Source organism: Pteropus medius, unplaced genomic scaffold, assembly GCF_902729225.1.
Source record: "Pteropus medius unplaced genomic scaffold, Ma_sr-lr_union100, whole genome shotgun sequence".
NCBI lineage: Eukaryota > Metazoa > Chordata > Mammalia > Chiroptera > Pteropodidae > Pteropus > Pteropus medius.
In genome coordinates, this window is record NW_024350927.1 from 10,851,567 (window position 1) to 10,876,556 (window position 24,990).

At 60.7% G+C, this 24,990-nt stretch overlaps 1 protein-coding gene across 1 annotated transcript; it reads left to right on the forward strand.

Annotated features, from left to right (window-relative positions):
* The first annotated feature begins 232 nt into the window (after positions 1 to 232).
* TTC34 (tetratricopeptide repeat domain 34) lies at positions 233 to 22,488 on the forward strand. The gene is made up of 10 exons (XM_039842417.1): positions 233 to 360; positions 1,419 to 2,244; positions 8,317 to 9,151; positions 10,371 to 10,596; positions 11,900 to 12,104; positions 13,154 to 13,320; positions 16,991 to 17,261; positions 17,952 to 18,166; positions 19,168 to 19,730; positions 20,489 to 22,488. Exons 2-9 carry the CDS (start codon positions 1,464 to 1,466, stop codon positions 19,693 to 19,695), a joined length of 3,228 nt encoding a protein of 1,075 aa, XP_039698351.1. The 5' UTR covers positions 233 to 360; positions 1,419 to 1,463; the 3' UTR covers positions 19,696 to 19,730; positions 20,489 to 22,488.
* Positions 22,489 to 24,990: the final 2,502 nt, after the last annotated feature.

Sequence of the window (24,990 nt, forward strand, 5' to 3'; positions counted from 1 at the left end):
CCGGGTTCCCTGGCCGCGGCCGCGCGGAGCCCGGCCCTGCAGGTGGGCCCTCCCCGCCCCGCTCCTCCCGGATCCCGCCAGGCCGGAGCGGGATGGCGGAGGGGGCCGGGTGGGGGCGGGGTGAGGTGGAGGGCGCGGCGGAAGGCGGGGTCCGCGGCGGCGGTGCCCGGCCACTGGGGGCGCCGCTGAGCAGCGGGCGGCGGGGTGTTGACGCTCTCCCGGGAAACGGGAAACGCTCCGCCAGCAGCCCGAGGGCGCACGGGCCGTGGGGCGCCCGGTATCCCAGCCCCGCGGACCCCTGGGGGAGCTCCTGCCCCGCCTTTTCCTTCCCCGAGCGCTCCGCACAGCGTCCGAGCACAGGCGAGTGTGAATGTGTGCACACGTGTGTGTGCCGTGTGCATGTGTGTGCACGTGTGCACGTCTCTGTCTTGGTGAGCTCGCGCGTGTGTCTGCGTGTGCCAGAGAGCATTTACTGGGGGGCCCGCCTAGGGGCCAGGAGAGAAGGTGCTGTGCGTAGTTAGCTCTTCAGGTCGGATGGGGGAGGGAGAAGGGGGTGGCAGGGCTGGTCCCCAAATGGACCTCAGAACTGACCCTCTGGTTTGGGACAAATTGCTCCCCCATCACCGTCCAAGAACTAGGCAGGTACCCCCACCATCCCAGCTCCCCGAGGACCGCACACTGCTCAGGCGGGGGAGGTGGGCAGGGGCGTGGCCGAGGCTGGGCAGCTCTGTGGAGCCTCAGTGCTGGGAGCAGGCTGGGGGACACTGACTGTGCCACCTGGATTAATCGGAGGGCTGTTCTGTCTTCCTAAGGGGCCCTGTGCTGGGTGGGAGGAGCAGGAGGTGGAGCAAAGATTTGGGGTTCCCGACCCTCAGGCCACCCCTGAGCTCAGGAGTGGGCATTGGTAGATCACGGATTTCTGAGCAGGGTCCTGGCCCCACTTCGCAGAGGAGGAGGCGGAGTCCGGAGGCCAACAGGGGCTGGGAGCCTGGTGGGCAGACCCTGGTTACCACCCCCCACTCTGCCCCTGGGCTGTCTGCAGAGCAGGCAACACCCTAAGGGCCAAATTCACCCCACTGTCACACAGCAGGGCTCAGCGCTGACACCATCTCAGTGGGGAGGGGCGGGGAGGCTGTTCTGAAGCTGGGCTGGGGGCCACAGAGCTGGTTACTGCCGGGCTTTGGGGCGATGGTCCGAGGGCTTGATGATTGGGGGTCATGCAGGGCTGGGGGGCCTGATGGTCTAGGGCTGGTAGTCTGAAGGGGCCAAGAGGTTTTAAAATTGTGTGGGTTAAATGGGGGCCAATTTGGCTTAAATAACGGGCTAGGGCCGCAGGGCTGGGTACCGATGGGCTGGGGGCCGCAGAGCTGGGAGCTGGGCTGCTACCCCTTTGCACTAAGCACGCTCCCCCGCCACAGGTGCCCGTGAGGACTGGACATGGACCCGTCAGGGGCACGGGCGTGATGTCGGCTCAGGACCTTGTGGCCTGCCTCTGCCGGGAAGGGGACCAGCATCTGGCTCTGGGGAACCCGCCAGTGGCCACCGCCTTCTACCTGGCCGCTTTCAGCTGCCACGCCCCCTCGGCCGTGCGGAGCGTCCAAGCTGCCCTGGCCGAGGCTCGCGGGGACCCGGTGGTGGCCACCCTGGAGGCCTGGTGCCGAGGGGACAGCCCGATTCCGGCCATTCACTGGGACGGCATGGCAGTGGTGTCCCTGACGGGGTCCCTGGCCGCCGCCTTCCTGGCCGCCCTCTGCCCGGACCACCCGGCCGCGGTCCTGCACACCCTGGCCGGCCTGCTGGCGCACGGGCGCCATGCGGAGGTGGTGTGTCAGTGCGACGCGCTGCTGGACGCTCACTCCCAGCAAGGGCTGGAGCTGCGCCTGACCCGCGCCCTGGCCGGGGTCCTGGCGGGGCTGCAGGTGGGCGTCGGCCTGGCCGAGTACCTCCGGGCCTTCACCTCGAACGCCCACCAGACCGTGGCCTTCATCCGCACCCACCAGCAGCCCTACCTCCCCGTGCTGGCCGGCGCCCTGCAAGACCACATGTCCAGGGGCCAGCGGGCTGGGGACAGCACCGGCCAGCAGGAGGCCGACTGCCAGAGACTCCTGGCAGCCCTGGACCCCAAGGGCACCTGGGGCGATGCCTCGTCACCGGAAGCTCTGCTCCGCGGCGGCAGGTATGAGGACTGCCGGGCGGCGTGCAGCCGGGCCCTTGAGTCTGACCCGGCGGGCAGCAGACCCCAAGGTAGGAGTGCGGGTCCCATCCCCCTATGGGCCAGGGGCTGTGCTGGGGCCGGGGACACCACAGAGGCAAGACGGACAGGCCCCTGCCCTTACGCACGGAGCACCCCTGAAAAGAAGCAAACAAAATATTACTTTGAACGTGGAAGATGCGAGGTGCTCCTCTGGTCGGGTGGTCAGGGAGGGCTCCTCGGAGGTGTCGTTGTGCGGAGACTGAAGGACTCCAGGCCACAGAAATGTAACGCGCCAGGTCCCTGCAGGAGAAGGACCCGGGGCGTCCATGCCACCGAGCTGGGCGGCTGTCAGGAGGGAGGAGCCCGGACGTTAGTCAGCCTGTAGTGTGGCTGCCATATCTCCCATGGCCTGGGAAAGGGTCGGGGGTTTCCACACCACCTCAGATCAAGTGTGTAGCAGCTGTGGGAACTAGAACCTGTGGAGGAGGGTGCCTGGGCTGCATTCTAAGTTTCTCTCCTGGTTTCTCTGCTGTAAAAGTGAAGCAGCTGGAACCCAGAGCAGGGTCCCAGACCTTCCTGGCAGGGTTGGGGGTGGAGGTGGAGGGAGGGAGAGGCAGATTGTCTCAGGCGGGAGGGGACGAGGCTGAGAGGCTGGACGGTGAGAGATGGCAGACGTTCAGACGGAGAAGAGAGAGTCGGGGAGAGGCCGCGGTCTGAGGCTCCCTGAGTGAGACTGTGGCTGGTGCGAACAGTGGAGAGAGGGGTGGAAAGCAAGCTCGAGACTGGCTGTCAGAGTTCGCCGTCAGCGATTGGACTGCGGAGGGCAGGGGAGGTGCAGACAGGGAAGGGGGCCGTCAGGGGTGTCACACACTGCCCCGTCCCTTTGCTGGGTCCTCCTCCTGGGGGGCGGGGCGGGGGCGGGAGCGCCCAGAAGCCACACTGCCACACAGCACGAGCTCCCCCCAACTGCGAGGCTGCTCTGTGGCTCCTCCCGGGTGAGGATGGTGCACGCGGGCGGTGGCTGCACAACCTCCCAGGGCTGCCGCGCGGATTCAGTGAAAATGTACATCGAACCCTATAATGGCATCGCCACTAAGTGCTCAAAAAGATGTCCCTTGAGCCAACCAAGTGGACATGTCACTAGGCGGCGAAACACACGAGCCTTGAGATGAGAGGGGGCTCGGTCTGAAGAAGGGGTTCTGGAGTGGCCCGCACGAAGCAGGGCTCTAAAGTCAAGAGTCTAGCTGGGGAGCGAGCAGCGGGGTGGGGGCGGGGCAGCGGACACTCAGAGGCCGGGACAGCGGCGTCCCTGGCCTCGCATTGAACATTAGGGCAGACCCCGTTTTAAGGGTTTGATAGAAATTTCCGTTGAATCCTCTCAGCCACCCTCGGAGGTGTGTGCGGCTGCGGCCACGTCCCTGGATGCCAGGGGCACATGAGCACTTACAGTAGGGTAGAATCTGGCCCCCAGGGTCCCCCTAAGGGCCCACCGTGCTGCTCACCCCCACCAGAGGGCCCAGCAGAGGGGACAGGAGGACAGGAAGGAGGACACGTAGACGCCTGCCGGGTGATGGCGAGGGCCAGCCGGTGAGGCATCTGCAGGATGAGGAGGGGTGCCCTGCTCTGCGAGCCACCCCTGCCACGTGCACTGGGAGGGGCAGGAGGGTCCAGGACGTGTGCGGCAGGGAGGCTGTTGTGGCACCAGTGAGGGCCGGGGACCGGACCGGGAGAACTGCGACGTGTGTGGGCACATTTGTTTTGGGGAATATGCTAGACCAGTTACCCTGAAATCCTCCCACTATAAAAGGTATAAGACGGCGCAACAGAGTCACAAAGAATCCTGAGCTCATGAGAAAGTGGGGACCCTCTGTGCCCAAGGCACAAACGTGCAATGGGTCGTGAACGGGGCCAGCGCTGCTCAGGCTGGGAGCATGCAGCAGCTCCCAGTGTGGAGGGGACGGTTCCACTTTAATGACCAGTAGAGACCCCACAGAATTCCACAACCCCCAAAGGGCTGCCGCCTCGGGGAGTGAGTGTGCTAGAAAATCTCTGTCCCTCAGGGGAGACCTCCAGGAAGCTCGTCTGTCCTGCCTTGGCTCCGAACCGGATGGGAGCGTCTTCCCTGAGAAACGCTGCACTAATTAGACCTAAGTCACCTGTGTCACAAGGGTCACTGTATCGACGCCAGCAGCACTAGCGTAGCTTACAATGCGAACAAACATTTTCTATCACAAACTTTTTACAAATGTAGTTCCCGTAACAAATGAATCCTAATATCAGGGTTATTTATTGAAAGTCCCTGGAAACACTGAACAACCCTTCTGTGTTTTGCAAAGTGCCCTGCCCTTCTTAGTAAGTAGGTACACAGGGACCCTCAGTGGATGAAGACAAGACGCAGAATGAGAACAGCTTTAACTCAAATCTCCCGGCGGCTCCCTGAGCACGTACCCTCCCAAAACACCCAGGGTACCTATCTCCCATGCCTTCAAGGTTCTTCATTAAGAACTATGCAGAAAGATAATATCTATCAAAAACCTACCAAACATATCGTACTTAACGGTGATATTTTAGAAGCCCTCCATTCAAAATCAAGAACGAGGTGGCCGCCCCCTTTCCCATTTATCCATTGTTGTGCTAGAGATGCTCACCAGTGCAATAAGATAGGAAAGCGGAAAAGCACGTACGACTAGAAAGAAAGAGACAAAGTTCTTATTCCAGGCAGTAATGATTAGCTACGTAAAAACCCCCGCAAGAAACAACGAAAACGTACTAGATCATGGGAACAGAATTTAACAGGGTACGCAGAAAAGCGTCTGTATTCATGGACACCAGCAACGAAGAGAAACTTTGTGGTGTAAACATTACCATTTACTAGAGCAACAGAAGATCATTTATTTCAGAGTCATGACTGTATGAAGAAAATCATAAAACTTTCTCAAAAGATAGTAAAGAATACCTGTATAAGCAGAGAGATGTTCAATGTCTCGCGTTAGACGCCGACGAAAGATTTGATAAGATGATACAAGAGCAAAGGACCAATAATAGACAAGACGAAGAAGAAGGGGAGGAGGAGGAGGGGAGGAGGGAGGAAAAGAGAAGACAGAGAAGGCGGTATAAGGGTTTGCTCCTCCAGCTAATGCAAAGCTATACTAACCAATACAGAAGGTTACTGACTTAAGGGTCTTTCTATCTGAAAGACCAATAAAACGAACCAGGCCAGGAACAGACCCATACATATCTGGAGCTTAATACGTGGGAGTGAGCATTGCAAATCCATAGGGAAAGAAGAGACCCCGATTCAGTGGGTGGTGCTGATTCTCTACGTCAAACCGTGCGAGGAACTAACGTCCGGGAGGATCGTGTCCGTAGCTGAGTCCTCCGGTTTCTAAAAGGAAGTATGAGAGAATGTCATTAAGACTTCTGGGAACGGCTGGGCTTCTTAAGATACAAAAAGTGGAAACAGTAACAGAGAATTTGATACGTGTGATTAAATTAACATTTTGAAACTTCTGTTTCGCCCATAACTATACGAAACAAAAGGACAACCCACCACAGAGAGAGAAGGTTTGCAAAATAAACAACGGAGCAAAAGATTAGTACCCAGAGTATTTGAAGAATTCCTACAGATCGCTAAGAAAAACAAATCTGGCACTGAAATGGGCAAAAGCAGTTCCCCAAAGAGGAAACACAGATGGCTAATAACCATGTGGAAAATGTCCCGCATCACGGCAGTGACGCGGCTGCGAATTCGAACGAGGTAAACGTGGAAACTTTCTACCCACCGGACTGGGGGGAAAGCACTTTTAGATAAATGAGTCTCTCGCTAGTAATCGGGAAGATGAAAATTAAAACAACAATGGGACAGCATTTTTACATCCCCCAGATTGCCAAAGTGTTTAAGTCTAACGACAAGAGGCTCGCTTCCAGGAACGGTGACCAGACCACGCATCCCACAGACGGCAGCGATGAAGTCTGGACGGAAGGTACAGCGCCTGCTGTTGAAGGTACTGAATGGCGACCGAACGCAGGCAGAAACTGCAACTGACCTTTGAAACTGACCCTTGAAAGATAAGGACCGTGCAAAGTGAGATTCGCGCGCTCGCAGATTTTCGCCTGACGAACGCCTGAATCCAGGTTTTATCTATTTAAAGCTGCAGTTTTACCGGCTTGAGGTATCAGAAGACAGAGTTCAGGGCTGGGGGAAAAAGGTGTCTAAAGGGTTAGAAGAGAAAACCTAAAAAGGACAGAGCCGGGGAGGAGGCGAACCCCAAAATCCACCTAAATCCACTTAGAGTCTCAGCTGACCAGCAAACTACGCACGGGAGGGGCTGCATGGCCTGAAAAAGCCACCATTGGAAGTTGCGAGAACTTACTGGAGATTTCAGCTGCTGCCCGCCAAAGAGACAGACCACGGAGTTTGATTCTATTTAATTTAACTGCCTCCTAAAACAAAAGTCCAGCATAACTGAACCCAGAGTCTCTACAAAGCATCGACCAGATGTCTAGCGTACAATAAAAAAGTGACTAGACATACAAACAGGAAAAGAAACATACAAACACAGTCAGGAGAAAAAAAAAAGGTCCATAGAAACTGAGCTCTAGGTGATCCAGGTGGTGAAATTGCCATACTAACGACTGTCAGGGAACTACTAGAAATATTCTTGAGACTAAAGGACAATGTGGTTGTAATGAATGAACAGATGTGGACTCTCAGCAGGTAAATGGAAACTCTTTTTAAAAATGAAAATTGTAGAATTGAAAAGCACGATATCTGAAATGAAAAATTCATATTAGAGACAAAAAACATAGCATATCGGAGACAGCAGGCCCCTCCGCCTGCACCTACCGTGACTCCCAGGATCTGTGAACTACTGCACACGTCAGGGACAGAGCTGTTTCGTCAGGAGTTAGTAACCGATAGGAAAAGGTCAAAGTCGATTTTACTTTGGCCACCAGGACTAACAGGGTGAGCCTGCTGCTGGCTGCTCCGCGGGTGGTCGATCTCAGGATGCGAGATGCTTGGCTCCAGACTAGGATGAGTGCTCAGCCCCATGACGGCGGCAGGACTTGCTTCCGTGCGGAAGACGGTGCTTTGCCCTCTCCTGTTTCATTGCAAAGGATCATTATTGTCGCGACGATTACGTTAGGTCACAAGAAAAAGCTCTCTGAGAATTCCGAAGGACTGAGTTCAGTGCCCGGGGTGGAGAGTCGCCAGGGCTCGGAGAACGTCCCTCGCCTGTCATATGAGGGGACACCCATGACCTGGAGCTGCCAGCGCTGAGTTGTCTGGGATTCTGTCAATGGCGCTGACTTTCCTGCAGCCCCGTTGGGCATGGAGTGGCTCAGCGCTCTGCCAGAAAGCCCTGGTTTGTTCCCGTTGTTCAGACGTAGAGTGTACCAGTGCTGGAGGTGACGCTCTGACCGACGCGCCCTCCCGGCCCTGGTCCAGGCACTGGACACACATCGGCCCGCTTAGTCCTTGCAGCCCTGCTAGTGTAGACCGTGTCGCCCATGATAAAAGCAGAAGAGAAGCCGAGGCACCGCGGGACATTTAGTCACAGCCGAGCCCTCGCTCTGCCAGCGGCGCTGGGCACAGCACCCCATTTCCTGGACCTGACGGTGGAGATATCTGTGTCAGAGAGGGGAGCGTTGAGTCCCGGGGTAGCCCAAAGAAGGCAAGAGACACGGGTGCCACTCTGACAGCTGGCCCTCCCAAGGTCACGGGGTCAGACCTGAGCTATGACCTGACACTGATCCCAGGACAGGAAACTTAATCCCGAAATGTGGGAGGGAGAAGGAGCATCGTAACTCAGGCCGAGCCAGAGCCGGAGCCTGAGCCTGAGCCCGACTGTGACCCCACGCTGGGAGGCGTCCAGGAGAGCTGCCCACCACGTCCAGGAGGGCTCCTCGGTGTCCTTGTCCCTTGTGGAAACTGGCTGAGGCAGGTGCCCCGGGGCCCTGCCTGTTCCCAGCCCTGCTGGCGCCATGTCCTGGGCTCCTAGGAGATGCCTGGAGCACAAATGCTTCAGAGAGTCCAAAGCATCGGACGGTGGGGGCTACAGGTGGCTCCGGGGTGGGACCCGGCCCAACGGGCAGGACCAACAGCTCGGTTTCCTCCCCAGGTGAGCGTCTAGCCGCCCTGCTGGTCACCCGCGCGGCCGCCGCCTTCTTCCTGGACAGCGGGGCCCAGGACCTGCTTCGGGACCTGCACGAGGCCTTCCGCGAGAGCCCCTCGGGCGCGCGAAGGCAATTCGAGGCGGTGCTCTCGGCCGAGGACCGGGCGCGCGTGCGGGCGCAGGCGCAGGAGGCCGCAGACGTGGGTTTCCTCCACTTCCAAGAGGCCGTGCGGAGCCGCCCCGAGCTCCGCGAGGACTCGGGCCGCGAGCTGCTGGCCCCGGTGACCCGCGCGCTCCGTGTCCTACTGCGTGTGGCACCGCCCGCGGCGCGCCCGGCACTGGGCGCCCGCCTGGCCGAGTGCCTGCTGTTGGCCGGCGACGCGGCGGGTGCCCGGGCGCTGTGCGAGCGCCTGCTGCGGCCCTCGCGCGCCGAGCACCGTGCCGAGCACCACGCGCCCCTGCTGGCGCTTCGCGGCTTCTGCGCGCTGCACGCGGGCGACGCCCGGCGCGCCCGGGAGGACTTCCAGGCGGTGGTGGAACAGGGGCCGCCGGACCCCGGCGGCTGTGTGCGTGCACTGTGCGGCCGCGGGCTGCTGCGGGTGCTGGCCGGCAGCGCGTTCCTGGGCGCGCTGGACTATGTCACCGCCTGCCGGCTGCGGCCGGATGAGGCTCTGCTGGTCGCCAAGGCCTACGTGCCCTGGAACCAGCGGGGGCTGCTGCTGACAGTGCTGCGGGAGGAGGGCCGCAGGATGCTGCAGCGGAGGCCGGACCCGGGAGCCAGGGGCGCGAGGGGCGGCCGGAGCCAGGCCGCGGAGAGGGACAGCGCCGCGGCGCAGGAAGGGTAAGCGCTAGTCCCGCGCTGGGCGTGGCGTGGCGCCCGCGGCGCTTCCTCCTCTCACAGATGGAATAACCCAGGCGGGAGCGGCTAAACCATGGGTGGCAGCTTTAGCCTGGGGCCCAGGTCTCAGTCCCCAATGGCGATGCATTTAAGGACTGACTCATAAAAAATTAGGAACTCAAACACGAAAATGCAAAAATAAAACCCAGCGTCCCAGCGAGCCTTCCAGCCGGCTCGCTTCCCACGCAGAAAATACAGTTCAGAAAACCGAACTGCGCTGTGCACGCGGCTCACGTCCCACTTTTCCTTCTTGGTGGATCACGAACCTTGTTTGTCACTAGATATGTGTCCCGCAGCCCAGAGCCTGTCCCGTGACCACACGATCATCCCAGAAAATATCTCTTACAATGGAGACAGAGGAGGTGCCCCGGGTCAGGGAGCACTGCCCTTCTGAGGCCCTTGACCTCAGGAGCTGCCCATCCGCCCATTTGGCCGCACACCTGGCCCACACCTGGCCCCAAGGTTCCTTTGCAAACTCTTCGCCAGCCCGGGGAACCGGAGCTCTCTCATCTGCACCTCTCTGCTTGCAGGAGGTGGCAAAGCTAAGTCACTGAGCTGGGGGTTCCTGGGGGGCTTCCTGGGGGGTGAGCTTGATGTCACCACCCCACACGCACGTGCACACACACCTGTGCCCCCGGCTGCTTGATTTGCATTGCTTAGATTTGCTGGTGAGTAGAGCTGTCACAGGTGTGGCCGGGGCCCTTTATATTTGTTCTCTCTGACAATCGCCGCCTTCCGGGGTCCCGCCCCTTCTCCCGGGAGTTCATTCACCTTCTCAGGGCACCGGGAGCATAACGAGCAGCCCGAGTGTTCCCTAGCTCTGTCTACAACGCCGCCTGGCCCCACAGGTGACATTGTTGTCCCGTTTTTGCAGAAAAGGAAGCCGAGGCAGGGTCAGCTCTGGGCGGGCTTGATTCCCTCACATGTAAGGTGCCCGCCCCCCCCAGGTCGGCGGGACATCGAGAGGGGGTGTGGGCAGAGGGGCCTGGGGATGGCGCAGGCGAGGGTCCTCCCAGCAGCACAGGGGTCTCCGCAGTCCAGCGGAGGGGAGGGGAGCCGCCTGGGCCAGGCGCGCGGGATGGGACGTGCCTGTGGCCGGCCAACCTGGGCAGGTGGAAGGGACAGGGAAGGGGCCAGCGCTGCCCGGCTGCTCTCGCTGCAGGGACGCCCAGGGCGTGTACCAGCTGGCCACACTCCTGATGGAGCTGGACGCGGAAGATGAGGCTTCTCGCCTGCTGGCGGCCGATGCCCTGTACCGCCTGGGCCGCCTGGACGACGCCCACAAGGCGCTGCTGGTGGCCCTCTCGCGGAGGCCCCAGGCAGCCCCGGTGCTGGTGCGACTGGCCCTGTTGCAGCTTCGGAGGGGCTTCTTCTACGACGCCGACCAGGTGAGGTCAGCAGGCCGCGGCAGGGCGGGCGAAAACGGGCCCCGGGCTGCGGGGGGCATCAGGCCTCATGGCCCCTCGCTCTGCACCCCGCAACTGGGACTCCGGAGCAGGCGAAGCTTGTCCCAGCCCCAGCTCTGCCACCCCTGGCAGGTGTCTCAGGCTCCTCGGTGTCCTTGTCCCTTGTGGAAACTGGCTGAGGCAGGTGCCCCGGGGCCCAGCTGCCTCCAGCACGCAGCGGGCGCTCCATATTTGCTTCCATTGCATTATGAAGAGAAAGGGCCAGGAGCCAGCGGAGGCGTAGCCGCTTTCCAATCGCCCGTACAAGTCCGGCTTGGGCCTGACCCTGCCCCGGCCTCGCTCGCTTCCGCTCCGGCCCGGCCCGCTCTGCTCCAGCAAAGGCGGAACTTCACCCCGCCGGCGTCAGGAGGCTTCCCGTTGGAACAGAGTCGAAGGTTATGTTCCGGGGAAGATGCCGGCCTTTGGGGCAGGGCTGTGTGGCCACCTGTCAGCGTCCTCCGTCCCCTCAGGCCTGGTTTGGGTGTCTGGTCTCCTTGCACTGGGCTATACAGGCGGGAGGGAAGGATGCTTTGGGATCCGTGTCTGTAGCCAATGGCCAGCAGCCAGCAGGGGCAGTGTCCAGTCTCTTTGGGGTGGAGCCACTCTGAGCACCAAGGTCATGTCCACCCAGGGTCTGGCTCCATGCAGGGCAGGCACTGGTCTCAGGGCTTTTGCTCCATGTCTTCTGAAGGACTCCTGGGGCCCTCTGTCACTTTATGATTTGAAAGCCCCCTTTGCTCATGCTTCTCATTTGGACCTCCATCAGTGGACCCATGAAGCGAGATCTCCACCTCCGTGTCACAGAGGAGGAGGCACAGCTCAGGGACAGGGACTCCAACTCCCCAGCACGCAGCAGAAAACTGCAGCCTAGAGAGGCCGTTCATACCTCCCGACCCCGTCTTCACTGTGCCCCAGGCTGGGGACACGCGGGCCCTGCCCCCTGTGAGCCACGCCCCCATGAGCCACACCCCACTGCAGGCCACGCCCCATGAGTGCACCCCCACTGAGAGCCACGCCCCCACGGTGCACCCCACTGACCACGCCCCCTGTGAGCCACGCCCCCATGAGCGCCCACCCCCTGTGAGCCACGCCCCCAGGCCTTGCACCCCACCATGAACCCAGCCCCCACGGTGCAGCCCACTGTGAGCCACGCCCCTGTGAGCCCAGCCCCTGCTGGAACCATGGGGTGGAATGGACTGGACTTGGGGAGCAGAGAGGAAGAGCGGTGACTTTCTGGTCTCTGCAGCTGGTGAAGAAGGTGGTCCAGTCCGGGGACACGGCCTGTCTCCAGCCCACCTTGAATGTCTTCCGCCACGAGGACCGCCAGCTGCTGCGGGGCCACTGCCATGCGCGGGCCCTGGCCATCCTGAGGGCGCGGCCGGACGGGGCCGAGGGCGAGGCCCACACGAGGGAGGCCATCGCCTACCTCTCTCTGGCTATCTTTGCTGCAGGTAGGAGCCTCCTGCTCGCCCAGGGCCCCCATCTTGTGCCAGGGACATGGGGAGCCCCCGCTGTGCTGCGGGTGGAGGTCCACGGGGTCCGAAGCGTGCTCTCGGTCGGAGGGTTCTCCGGTGCGCGCGCACCCGGAGTATCCACGGAGCGGACAGGGCGCGGACTGCTCACTGAGGGCGGGTGGCCAAGGCCCCGACGGTCAGGTCAGCCTGCTAAAGCCTGGGAGAGCAGCGGGGCCCTCCTCACACCCTGGGCCCTTGTCCCAGCTCAGCCCCTCTCCTCCCACCTGGGAGGTGAGGGCCCCGCTCCCCTAAGCCCTTCCTGGGGATAGTTAGGGCATCTCTGCACGTGTGCGCCTGGCCGAGCGCCGCCAAGTGGCTAGGGAAGGGACAATCCCAAGTATGCACGGCAAGTTCCTGGGGTGCTTGGGGTTCAAAGTGTGGGCCTGGTCCGAATGCTGCTGGGCTCCCCCGCTCTGCACTTCCTGGCACCTTCTCCCTCTCTTCTCCGAGTGGGTGACGAGCCGCTGCGCGGGGTGGGAGTGGGGGTGAGGGGTGAGCTCGTTCTCCGGACAGCAGGCCAACCCCGTGCAGAGTCCGCACCCCGCACGTGTCGGCCCAGAAGGGGACAGGACCCGAGCGTCGTGCAGAGGGCAGAGCATTGTTCTGTGTCCCTCGTGTCACGTGCCTTTGGGGAGGGCCCCTCCCTGTCCTCCTGGCACCTTCGTGCCGCGGCCAGTCCAGGCCCAGCCCTGCGGACCCTTCCTCCTCACGGCCCCCTACCCCTGAGGCAGCTGCAGTGCCCCCTCCCCTCGGGAGCCCCTCTATGTCCCAGATGACACCCCTCCTGGTCTGGCTGCCAGCGCCGGGGTCAGCCGGACTGCTCCCTGCGTGTCTTGGCGCCCAGTGGTCTGGGAGCTCCCCGAGGTGGCCCCCACTGTCGGGCACCAGGAGAAGCACAAGAAATGCCCGGTGAAGACACGCACCGCGCCTGCCCGCGCCCACCGTGGGCGGCGGACGGCCCTGACGCCACACGCCCCTTGCCGCAGGCGGTCAGGCCGGCGAGTCCCTGCTCACCCGCGCCCGCTGCTACGGCCTCCTGGGCCGGAGCCGGACCGCCATGTTCGACCTCGACTCGGTGCTGCGGGCGGAGCCGGGGAACGTGCGGGCGCTGTGTGGGCGCGCGCTCCTGCACCTGGCCCTGGACCGGCAGAAGGTACCGCGCCCCCTCCTCGGGACCCCGCGAGCGGGAGGGGGCGTGTTTTGGGGGGCGCCGCCTTCTCAACCCGCGAGGCGGGAGGGAGCGGGGTCAGGCCATCCCGGCTGGACGTCAGTCGCACCCACCTGCCCTGGGGCTCCCAGGAGTCTCGTCCTTTCTCACGTGCTCCAGACGGACGTGCAAACCCTCGGGGCTACTGGATGGGGGTGCAGCTTGAAACAATGAGACCTGGGCTGCCATCTCGGGTGCCACCCTGAGCTGTCTACAGAGGGCCTGCGGAGCCGATGGTCAGTGTGCGGGGGCGGGGCCCAGGGTGGCGGCCACAGCCAAACGGCCCTCCTGGACAAGGGCCCTTCTCGGCCACGAGCAGTGTCGCTGCCGAGTGATTGAGATTGGCCGTCCGCCTGACGCGTCACTGTGGAGAGCCGCTCCGAGGTAACTGCCCGCCGGGTTTCTTCGTCTGCTTGAGGACTGGAATCCTAGGGAGCAAGCGAAACAGTCCCAGCGGCCGGCGACTCGAGAGCTTCTTGAGAGGCACTTGCTGCCGCCCGTCCCCGTCGGGAAGTCTCGGGAAGTCTGTTCCCCCAAGGGCACGGGCAGCCGGCGTCCGTTCCAGCCTGGGTGCTTGCGGTTGGAGCCCAGCCCTCTGCGTGCGGCCCCCCGTCCCCCCGCCGCGGCATCCGGGGTTCACAGGGACAGAGACGGGGCTCGACCGGGAGCACCCCTGCTGCGGGCGGGTCCTTAGAAACCGGCCTGGTGCTCGCGACATGCCAGCACCTCCTCCAAGAGGTGCCTCAGTCCCCCCCGCCCGTGCTGGGCCAGAGGCCGTGTGGCGGGGAAGGCCAGCCTGCATGTCCAAGGGTTAGGATGTGGGAGGGAGGCCCCAACCCCTTCAAAGCCACGAACCTCCTCCCCTGAAGACGGGCCGGGGCCCAGCCCCCCACGTGCCCTCCGCCCTGTCCCCACGAGAGGGGGCATGGCGCAAGGAGCTCTGAGCCGGCCTGGGGGTCCAGAACCCTGCTCCCCTCCTCCTAACTCTGCGCTCAAGTCCTGGGACATCTCGGAGCCTCGATGGGGGAGGGGGTGCTCGTTCACTGTCGCTGGACACTCAGCCTGGCACCTGGTCTGTAATGAGGGCTCCGTGCATGGAAGCTGGGGTTCCAGGGGGCCGCGGAGCTGGGCGTCTTCTCTGCAAAGGTAACCGGCCGGTCAGGGGCTGCCACTGGCCAGCACTAGGACAGGCAGGCCCCAGGCCACGGTGTAGGAAGGGTCGAGAGGACCGTCCTTCACCCATCCTCGGCCTCCGTCTCTCCAAGACCTGCCCCCACGCCCACACCCGCTCCAGAACCGCCCTGGGCTTTAAAGCGTCTGGGCAAACTCTGGGAGAGAGTGACCGGTCCTGGGCTGCTGAAAACAAAATAGAATACGTGACGACTGTCTTCAGGCAGCGGACAACGGGCGGTGGAGAGCTGTGATCTCCAAGGGAAGGGGAACCGCGGGGAGCGGGCCCCCCAGTCACCCGGCTTTCTGCCTGGGAGCCTTTGCTGTCGCTGTACAAGGAGCGGGGGGCCGTGGGTTTGCTGAGCTGAGGGGGCAGAGACTGGAGCTCCAGGCTCTGCAGGGATTTGCAGGGAAGGGCCAAGGAGAAGAGGGGGCTTTGCAGAGGGCAGACGTCTCCACGGAATTTCCAGGGGCTCCTGGCCTGAGCGCGGCACGTGCAGGGCAGGGCTCAGGGGACGGCCGAGCTCACCTGCGGCGGGGCTGAGAGCCGAGGGGTGACCCCAGGGCCAGGCAGGGCCGGGAGACACTGGAGTTCTGACTCGGCCAGAGCAGAGACCTTTGTGAACGCCTTGGACAGTCAGTCGAAACTACACCCTGAATTAAAGTAAAGGCCGCACCCTAAACTAAAGGTCTTCCCCGGGAGTAAGTTCAAAGCTGAAACGGACCTGCCCTAACGAGCGAAACCAAGTCCGGCAGAACCGAAAGGACCGACCAGCAATTTAACTGCCCACCGGGACGAAACAACGCCCTCTACAGGACAGCAGTGTAATCCAGACTCGCTAGGACACACCACCCACAAAGTCCAGCACAAAGTCAAGCTGCTAGACACACAGAGAACCAAGAACGTGTGACCAATAACCAGGAAAGTAAGTACGAATTAGAAACAGACCTAGAGATGGCTCAGAAATTGGAATTAGCGAACAACGCGTTAGAGCAGCAATTATAACCACGAGAAGGATTTAAGGAGAAACTTATGAGCGAACAGGTAGGGGATCGGCAGAGAGACAAAAAGCTGTAAAGAAGAATCAAATGGACATTCTAGAACCGAAAAGTATAATAGCTAAAGTTAAACACGTACCGATGGGCTTAACAGCCGATTGGACACCGCCGAAGGGTCGGTGAAATTAAACGTACACAAATGAAAGGCATCCGACGTGAAGAACAGGGACCGGGAGAGATTATTTTTCAAACGAGAGCTTGGGACAGTTCCCCGTGGACGCGGATGCGCATAGTCGGAGTCCCAGAGGAGAAAGCGGGAGATGCATGTAGATGACCCGGACGCGCCTAGGTGCGGGTCTCTTCGGCCGTGGGGTGGGTGGGGGTCTCTGCCATCATCTTCGTACACACACCCTGACACGCGGTGACCACCGGGAGAAGCACAGCAGCGCGGCTCGGTCAAACGCCTGAAAACTAACGGTGAAGAGAACATCTTCAAAGCAGCCCGTGGGGAAAAGAAACGTGGCGCGCAGCGGAGAGCCGCGTGAGCACCACGGACCGGCGCAGAGACGCAGACAGCACGGCAGCCCGAGGACCAGGAGGCGGCGGGACGGCTCCCCGAAAGCGCCGCAGGAAACGAAGTACCACGCGGGAGTCTCCGTCCGGTTCAAAGGCCCTTCGGAAACAACGGCAGCGGAGCGGAGGGGATCCTTGCCAGCTGGGAATTCTCTGCGGGAGGGAGGAACGAGGAGCATATTTGAATTCGAAAGAGTAAGTTCCCTCCTTCCAGAATGTCTCTGACCGGCTCCGGGAGGTGGTACCTCACTGACTTCGCAGACTGCGGTAAGTTAGGCACCTGTTGTAACCTGTGGGGCAGCTGCTAAAAAGTATTAAAAAGAGGCAGAGTTAAAAGGAGGGATTAAAATAAACTCCTAAGACATTCGATGAACTCAAAAGGAGGTAGAAAAGGAAGGACAAAGGCAGCAAAAAAGAAAAGGCCGCTAGACACCCCGAAGGCTCCAAGACTCGCCACTGCCGGCCGGGTCAGAGGTCACGCCAATGACTGGGGGCCTCCGCCCTGGCCCCCTGTGCTTCCGGGCCATCAGGGCCTGAGGACACCTCCCTGCCTGTCCCCCAGAGTGCACGCTCCGCCCCCCACTCTCCTACCCACATGCTCGCAGCTGCGGGTGCCAGCTCCGGCCCGCCCTCCGTGCCATAGTGGGTTCGTACCAGCACCTTCTTCCGTTCCTGACGATCGCTGCCTCTCCAGAGCTCTGACTCACGTGCCAGTGTCGCACACTCTGCCTCGCATCGCTCAGCAGGCCGTTGCAGGAGGCAGGGACTGGACGGTCGACCCCTCCTGGTGTCCCCAACTCCCAGACACTGGGAGGACACTTACCGAATCCCCCGCTGGGACTTCGGCCACCCACCCCGCCCTGTCCCCTTGCAGGAGGCCGTGGATGACATCCTCTCGGCTCTGAAGCATGACCCGCAGACGGCCATCCCTGAGATCTGCTCCCTGAAGCCACAGGCCCAGGCCCTCATCACGCAGGGCCTGTCCCTCCGCTGCCGGGCCCTGCTGAGCCAGCTGCCGGACACCGGGGCTCCCCTCAGCGACGGAGCCATCCAGGGCCTCCTGGCCGCGGGGGAGGCCCTGATCCAGATCGATGGCGGGCAGCCGAGCTGGCACATCCTCCTGGCAGACGTGCTCACTGCCGCAGGTACACGTGGGCCCGGGCATGGGCAACGCGGTGTGCGGCCAGCTCCTCTCAGTCTCCCCAGTCCCGTCTGTAAAATGGGAGGCGGACGCCCCGGATTCGGCATCTTCCAAGGCCCCTCCCCCCGCCCCGAGTCCCAGCTCCTGGGACCTGGTCACCGCATAGGCCTGGCGTGGCCGTGCGTCTAGCTCTGTCACCTATGTGGCTTTGCCTGCAGGGAGGAGAAGGGAAGGGGTGATGAGAGGCTCCAGACAAGGACGGGGCGTCCTCGGTAACTCGCGCATTTGTTTATAAAACAGAAGTTGACCAAGTGGCCCCGAGACCCATTTCCAGGCAGGATCGTCTTAGGTCCACATGTACCGAAATGTCATCCTTTCCTGCCAAATCCCGAACGTGTTTCAGCACTCACTTGAAAGGGGCTCAGAGCCCTGCGGGTCGGTCAGCCCAGGCGTCATGGAGTCTACTGACCCCGCCCCCCAGGTGGGGGTACTGGTAGCAGACGAGTCCAAGTGACCAGCATGGTGTCACCATGTCCCTCTGCTCCTGGCTCTCCCTCCTGGGGCTGCTCCCCCAGCCAACAACGCAGAACAAGAAACGCGGCCGGGAGTGCGGGCTTCCCGGAGCGCAGCCAGAGTCCGTTCTCTCTGTCCCCTGCCCCCGCCGCCCCTGAGTGTCCTTCCCGAATCCTGACAGGCAGCTACGAGGAGGCCGGCGCCCGCCTGCAGGAGGCCCTGCGCCCCACGCCGCCATCAGAGGCGGCCCGGGCCCGGCGGGGTTTGCTCAGCCTCAAGAAGGGAGACGTTCCCGCCGCCGCCAGGGACCTGCAGTGCCTGGCGGAGACGGACGCCGGGGACCTCGGCTTCCTGCTGCGCCTTCTGGAAGCCTCGGAGCGGCAGAGCCTCGCCCAGGTGGGCGCAGCCCCCCACGGAGCCCCCACTCCGGCCGCTCCGCAGCACCGCGGCCGTGGGGTGGGTGGGGGCCGAGCAGGAGGCACCCAGGTCTGGCCACCTCGAGCCCAGGGAGACAGTGTCATCGGGACCCGGAGCTCGGGAGGCGCAGCAGAGTTGGGGATCTCTGAGGAGAGGCCTCGCGGGGTCTCGAGCAAAGAGGGGGCGGGCCGGGGCTGGTTTCGGGTGCGGGCAGGACGCGCGTGGCGCCCGTTGCCGGGCGACGAGACCCGCCCGGAAGGGGACCGGAAGTGGTCAGCGTCGCGCCGGCGAGGGGCTCGGCTCGGACAGGTGGAGCCGGCGGTCAGCGCCCCACAGCCGGGAGGCGAGCTGGGCTCCCCGGCCCCCGGCCGCCCCGCTCGCTCTGCGCGCTGTCGCAGAGGTGGGAACACGGAACCAACCACGCGCCCGCGACGCTGCGGGGCGGGCAGTAGACCCCAGCCCCGGGGACCTGCGGGCCATGCCGGAGCCATGGGCGCGGTGTCTCCTTCCCAGCGTCGTGGCTCTGCGGGACAGTAGTGGGGAACCCCTGAGTGCTCGGCAGACCCCTTCCTGCCTTGGGCCGAGGAGGGGGCTGGAGGACCAGGCTGGGCAGAGGCCCTGTTTGCTACTGTCCCCAGGGCCAGGGCAGCCTTGGGAGGACGGGCAGGGTGGCAGGATGGCCAGGACAGCAGCCCGTCAGAGGGGCCTGTTGGGGAGGTGAGGTGACTTCGGAGAGGAGCAGAGGGAGGGGGTCACCCAAGTGAGAAAAGCAGCAGGGCCGGGAGAAGAGGGGGCACCAGGGAGGGGGAGGAGTGGGCGCAGCCCCAGCGCGCTCGGCAGGCAGAGCCTCAGGGGGCGGGATCTCAGAGGGCGGGGGCAGAGGGCACGGGCAGCTCCTCTGTGAGGCGGGGTGTGCAGGGCCTTGCGGGGCTGCACCGTTCTGAACTGACCCACGCTCCCCACCTCTGCCCTCTCCGCAGACCGCAGCCCAGGAAGCCGGCACCCTCCTGAGCTCCGGGCAGCCCTGGCAGGCTCTGGGCTACTGCTCGCTGGCCGTCCTGGCTAGTGGTGGCAGGGCCGGTCACCTGCGCCTGCGGGCCACTTGCCTGGCTGAGCTGCAGGAGTTTAGCCGGGCACTCGGGGACCTGGACCGCGTGCTCCGAGAGGATGCGGGGGACTGTGACCTCCGGACAAGAGTGGAGGACTTGTGTTCCCGGGGCCGCCTGCTCCTGAGCCTGGGGGATGAGGCCGGGGCCACAGGGGCCTTGGCCCAGGCCCTCAGGCTGGCACCCACCGCAGCCCAAAGCAGCCTGTGGGAGCAGCCGGGCCGGGCCCCCGCCGCCCACATCTTCCTGTGCCAAGGGCAGCGCTGCCTGCAGGAGCAGCGCTACACGGAGGCCTGGACAGCGGCCGAGAGCGGCCTCCTGGTGGACCCCGAGCACGGCGGCCTAAAGAGGCTGAAGGCAAGAATCCGGAGGGAGGCGACCTCAGGCTGCCGGCTACACTGACCCCGTGCTCCCCAGCCCAGTCACGGGGCCACCCTGTGAGTTTCATCCAATGTCCAGACCCTGGAGTGCACCCCGCCCCCAAATCAGGGAGGTGCTCACCCCGCCCTCCCAGCCAGCGTTGGATGAGCAGCCTTGGAGAGCAGAGGAAGGCCATCCTGCTGGCCCAGGGCGGCTGCCCCCCGAGGCTCAGAGGCCCCTGCTACAGGGGCGGCCTGGCCCCGAAGCCCGGACCACAGAGAAGCAGCCCCAGTTCTCAGCTCCCAGCGTGGGGCCTGCGGGTTAGACAGGATTAAGGCCAACCCTTGGTGGCCCCGTGGAGATGGCGCACCCCAGGAAGTCCTTCCCTGCAAACTGGCCTTTGACCTGAGCCTTGGGCCAGGCTACTGCCGTGCCTGGGCAACCCCCACCCCAGACAGAACTCCCTAGTCGGACCACCAGCTGGACCCATGCTTTCGTCAAGTCGTTCTGGGGAGCCCAGTGCCCATGGCCTTGGGGACCATGCGACCCGCCCCCCCCACCTGGCTACCCAGAGGCCCTGTGACTGTCTTCATCCCATTTGGAAAGCTGAGGCTGGAAAGGTCTGGAAAGGTTACACACTGTCACAGTCAAGCTAGCAGGGTGTCTAGAAGCCACAGCCAGGCTCCTGGCTCGGGGCGGGGGACCCTACAGAAGACGGCAAGGGACCCTACAGAGGGTCTCATCCTCCCCGGCCCCCTGGGCAAAGTGTCCTGCCCCACGCCTCCCTTGCCACCCCAACCTGCCTCGGGGATGTACCCACATCCACTGTCCGCAGGTACGTGGAGGGCCGACCCTTACCCCAGCCTCAGGCCCCAGCACTGAAAACGGACACGAAGTAGCAGCCGCCAGACGCCTCCGCAGCAGAATGCGAAAGGTCAGACCAACGCGATCAGACTCTACCCGAGAGGAGAGGCCGCACCTGCTTTTCACAAAATCACCACACACTAGGTTTCCGAGAAAATGTTTGCCACATGGTATGGGTAGCATTACCTAGTCTCAAAACGATAAAGCTGTAAGTTAATTTTTTAATCCCTGCGTGTGAAATGACCCTTGGGTCCAAGAGGAAATCAAATCTGGAACTGCAGAATTTTGGGGAAACAGTAACAAAAGCAGTCGGTCGCATGGATGGGACACAGCCACAGCGGTGCCAGAGGGAGGTTCGGGCCCCGAGTACTTCTATTACTGAGCAATGCAAATGAAAAGGAACAAAGTACATGCTCGATTCAAGAAGTTAGCAAAAGACAAAGGAAATTAGAAGGCAGGAATTAATAAGGGTAAGAACAAAAATAAGTAAATTGGGAATAGAAAAATGGAGGCGCGCTTCCAGTCAGGATGGCGGAATAGGTCGACGCCGCGCTCACCTCCTCTCGTGACCACATCAGAATTACAACCAAACTACAGGACAAACATCACTGAAAATTGCCTGCGGTCTGGCTGAACGGAAGTTGTACAACTGAGGACACGCCTCGAGACTGGTAGGAGGTGCAGAGACACGGAATGGGCTGGTCCCACCCCCTGCATCGCAGTTAAAACTGAAGAGGGACATCTCGGCTGCAGAGGTCCCCCAAGAGGAGCAAAGGGTCCCAGCCCCACACCGGGCTCCCCAGCCCAGGGTTCCAGTGCCAGGAAGAGAAGGCCCCACAAAATCTGGCTGTAGAAAGTAGTGAAGATTGTGGCTGAGTGGGATAGGGCGGCTGGGGTCCCAGGCATCTTCTTAAAGGGCCCCTGTGTGGACTTACTCAGTGACGGACTCGCTTGCTCTGAGCTCCGACACTCAGGCAGCACTTCAAAAGGGGCCAGAGACACGCGGGAGGAACTGAGTTGTCTGGCTTCAGAGCCAGGGCTGGAGGGGCGGCTTTCTCCCAGGCAGAAGTGCTGGCAGAGCCCACTGTTCCTTTGTTGAGCCCTCTTCCCACCCTGCCTGCAGATACAGGTACCACCGTATCTGAGCTCCATCCACCTGGCTGACACTGTTCGCCCCCCGTCCCCGGTGATTCCTTAAGACCCCACCCCTCCCAATGTGCGGGCCCACCCAAGCTGTTTCCAGTGGATTTTCTGTACAAATGGCCTGTTTTGGAGCATGCTGTGGACTTTCCTAAAATCTCTCAAAGGTTCATAAACCCCAAACAAGCAGCATCTGGCCTCAGCATGCCCTGTACCTCTAGCTAGGCAGCTCCAAGCCAGGCACCGGCAACAGCCGGCCTCAGTCCACAGCTTGGCCTCTCAAGGCACCTCCAAGCCCAGCATGGGTGATGGCCATCTGAAAATTGCTTAGTGCCTCATGCCAGGTGGCCTTGGGCAGAGTACAGGTTGTGGCTGAACTTGGCCTGTGGCAGGCCCCTCCCCAGAGGCATTGGCTTGCATGCCTGGTGTCCTGCTTCCTTCTGAGCCAGAGCACCTGGGGTCACATCCAAAGACAACACTCCCAAAGGGCAGAGAGGCAGGCACCAGAGCCCTGCTAAAGTGAATGCTGCTCCGTAGGGTCAGCCCTGCACTACGGCTTCTCCACGGTGGTCATGGCCAGTCCCCACCAATCAGCCTGAGAGTCAGTCCCTCCCATTGACGAGCCAACAGTAACTAAGGGTCAACTACAACAGGGCACACACAACCCACACAAGGGACACACCTGTAGTTCCCGGCTCAGGTGATCAGGAAAGACCATGCTACTTGGTCCCACCTACTACATAAGGCCACTGTACTAAGACCGGGAGACATAGCAGCCCTACTTGATACATAGAAACAAACCCTGGGCGGCAGCCAAAATAAGGAGACAAAGAAACATGTCCCAAATGAAAGGACAGAACAAAACTCCCGAAAAAGAACTAAACAACTTGGAGACAAGCAACCTACCAGCTGCGGAGTTCAAAACACTGGTTATAACGATGCTCAGTGAACTTAGGGGAAGAGTAGATGAGCTCAGTGAGAACTTGAACAAAGAGATAAAAAAAAAAACATAAAAATGGAAATAGAAAACAAAAAGAACTAGTCAGAAATGAAGACTACAAGAACCGAAATGAAGGAATTAACATTAGATGAAGCAGAGGATCCCATCGACGAGTTAAAAGGGAAGGTAGCAGAAAACTAACGGCAACAAGAAAAAACCCAAAGAAATGAGGATAGTTTAAGGGGCCTCTGGGACGGTATCAAGCGTACCAATGTTTGCATCATAAGGGAACCAGAAGGAGAAGAGACAGCAAAAACTTAAAAACGTATTTCAAGAAATAATGACTGACAACTTTTCTAACCCGGCGAAGGAAATAGACATACCAGCCCAGGACGTGTGGAGAGTCCCAAACGAGATGACCCCAAAGAGGCCCACACCAAGACACGGCATCGTTAAAATGCCAACGTTAAGGACAAAGAATCTTAAAAGCAGCAAGAGAAAAGCAACTAGTCACCTATAAGGGAGCACCTATGAGACTGTCAGCTGATTCCTCAACAGATACTTTGCAGGCCGGAAGGGACTGGCAGGAAATATTCAAAGTGATGAAAAGCCAGGACCTACAACCAAGATGACTCTACCCAGCAAGGCTGTCATTTAGAATCAAAGGACAGAGAAAGAACTTCCCGGACAAGACAAAGCTAAAGGAGTTCATCGCCACCAAGCCAGGGTTACAGGAAATGCTGGAGGGACTTCACAAAGAATTAAAAAGGAAAAAAAAAAAAAGATTCAAAAATGTAAATAATAAAATGGCAATAACTATATATCCATCAACAATTACTCTGAATGTAAATGAATTAGGTGTTCCAGTTAAAAGATGGGGTGGCCGAACGGATAAGAAAACCAGACCCCCACAGACGCTGCCTACAAGAGACTCACTTCAGATTGAAAGACACACACAGACTGAAAGTAAAGGGGTGGGAAAATGTGTTTCATGAAAATGGAAACAAAAAATCTGTGAACGCAACTTATACCAGACAAAATAGACTTTAAAACAAAGGCTATAACGAGACAAAGAAGGACTCAGCAATCCCATTTTGGGGTATTTATCTGAAGAAACCCAAACACTACTTCGAAGGGACATGCGCATCCATATGTTCACTGCAGCGTCATTCACAGTATGGAGGCCACCTGGGCCTCCGTCATGGATGGATGGGCAGAGGAGATGCCTGTACACAAGGGAATATTACTCAGCCATAAAAAAGACTGAGACCTCGCCATCCGCGACAACATGGATGGCCCCAGAGGGTGTCGTGCTGAGTAGAGTAAGTCAAACAGAAAGACAAATGCTGTATGATCCACTTACATGTGGAATCTAAAAAAAAAAAACGAACAGCACGGAAAGAAACTCTAAAAAAAAAAAAAAACGAACAACACGGAAAGAAACTCAGATACGGAGAACTTTGGATGTTGCCTATGGGAGGGGCTGGAGGGTTGGGAGCAAAAGGGAAGGAATTAACGGGTACGATTGGTAGTTACAAAATAGTCATAGGGATGGAAAGTACAGCGTGAGGAACATAATCAGGAACATTGTGATAACTGTGCGTGGTGCCAGGCGAGCACCAGACTTACTGGGGCGATCACTTTGTAAGTCACATAAATATCTCATTACTAGGTGATGTACCTGAAACTAACATAATATCATATATTTGCGTCTGGCGCTCTGCATCTGCTCTCTCATCTGACTCTGACAAAACAGGGGAGGGGACTCATCTTCTAGCTATTGGGGCTGAGTTGGTGGCATGATGACAGAGAGCTGGGGCAAAGTCAGACCATCCTGGCCCCTTCCCTCCTGCCCAGGGAACGCAGGCCTGGCTTCAGGAGGCAGCGAGTGGGGGTGTGTGCGGGCCCTGGGCCCCTTGGTCTGTGGCACCCCTTCGCATGCCCCTCCCTCCCCCCAGTCGCAAGCCTCAGCGCCACATGCCGCTATGGGGCCGGGCTGCACCCCGGGCCCCTTGCTCACTCCAAGTGTCTCTTTTTCACCGATGGAGCTGCAGGTGGGAGCACCCAGGAACAGGGCAGCCTGGGCGGGGAAGCAGGCTGAGCTCCAGGGACAGGCAGCCTCCGGGGCCATGCGGCCTGGGGTGGGGCTGGGGGCCACTCTGGCTGGACTACATCTCATGCAGCGTCCCCAGGGCCACCGTGCTCTGAGAAGAAGCCTCTAGCTGGCCTGCTGGACCCTGGCCCACCCCCAGCTCCCCAGGAAGTTTGGTGCCAGCTTCTCACTCCCCTGAGCTTGACTTCATCCCCATGCAGGCCAGCCGCCCAGCCGGCCCCGAACTCTGGGTGGGTGGGCTTCCAGGCCTGCTCACGGGACCACCAGGAAATGGACAGGG

What these genes read in the sequence shown, in the direction of transcription:
- TTC34 (XM_039842417.1), top strand. Translation starts at nt 1,464, where the DNA reads ATGTCGGCTCAGGACCTTGTGGCCTGCCTCTGCCGGGAAGGGGACCAG. An exon ending in GGCGGGCAGCAGACCCCAAG is followed by an intron (nt 2,245 to 8,316) that starts GTAGGAGTGCGG and finishes TTTCCTCCCCAG; the next exon opens with GTGAGCGTCTAGCCGCCCTG. An exon ending in TCTGGCTATCTTTGCTGCAG is followed by an intron (nt 12,105 to 13,153) that starts GTAGGAGCCTCC and finishes CCCTTGCCGCAG; the next exon opens with GCGGTCAGGCCGGCGAGTCC.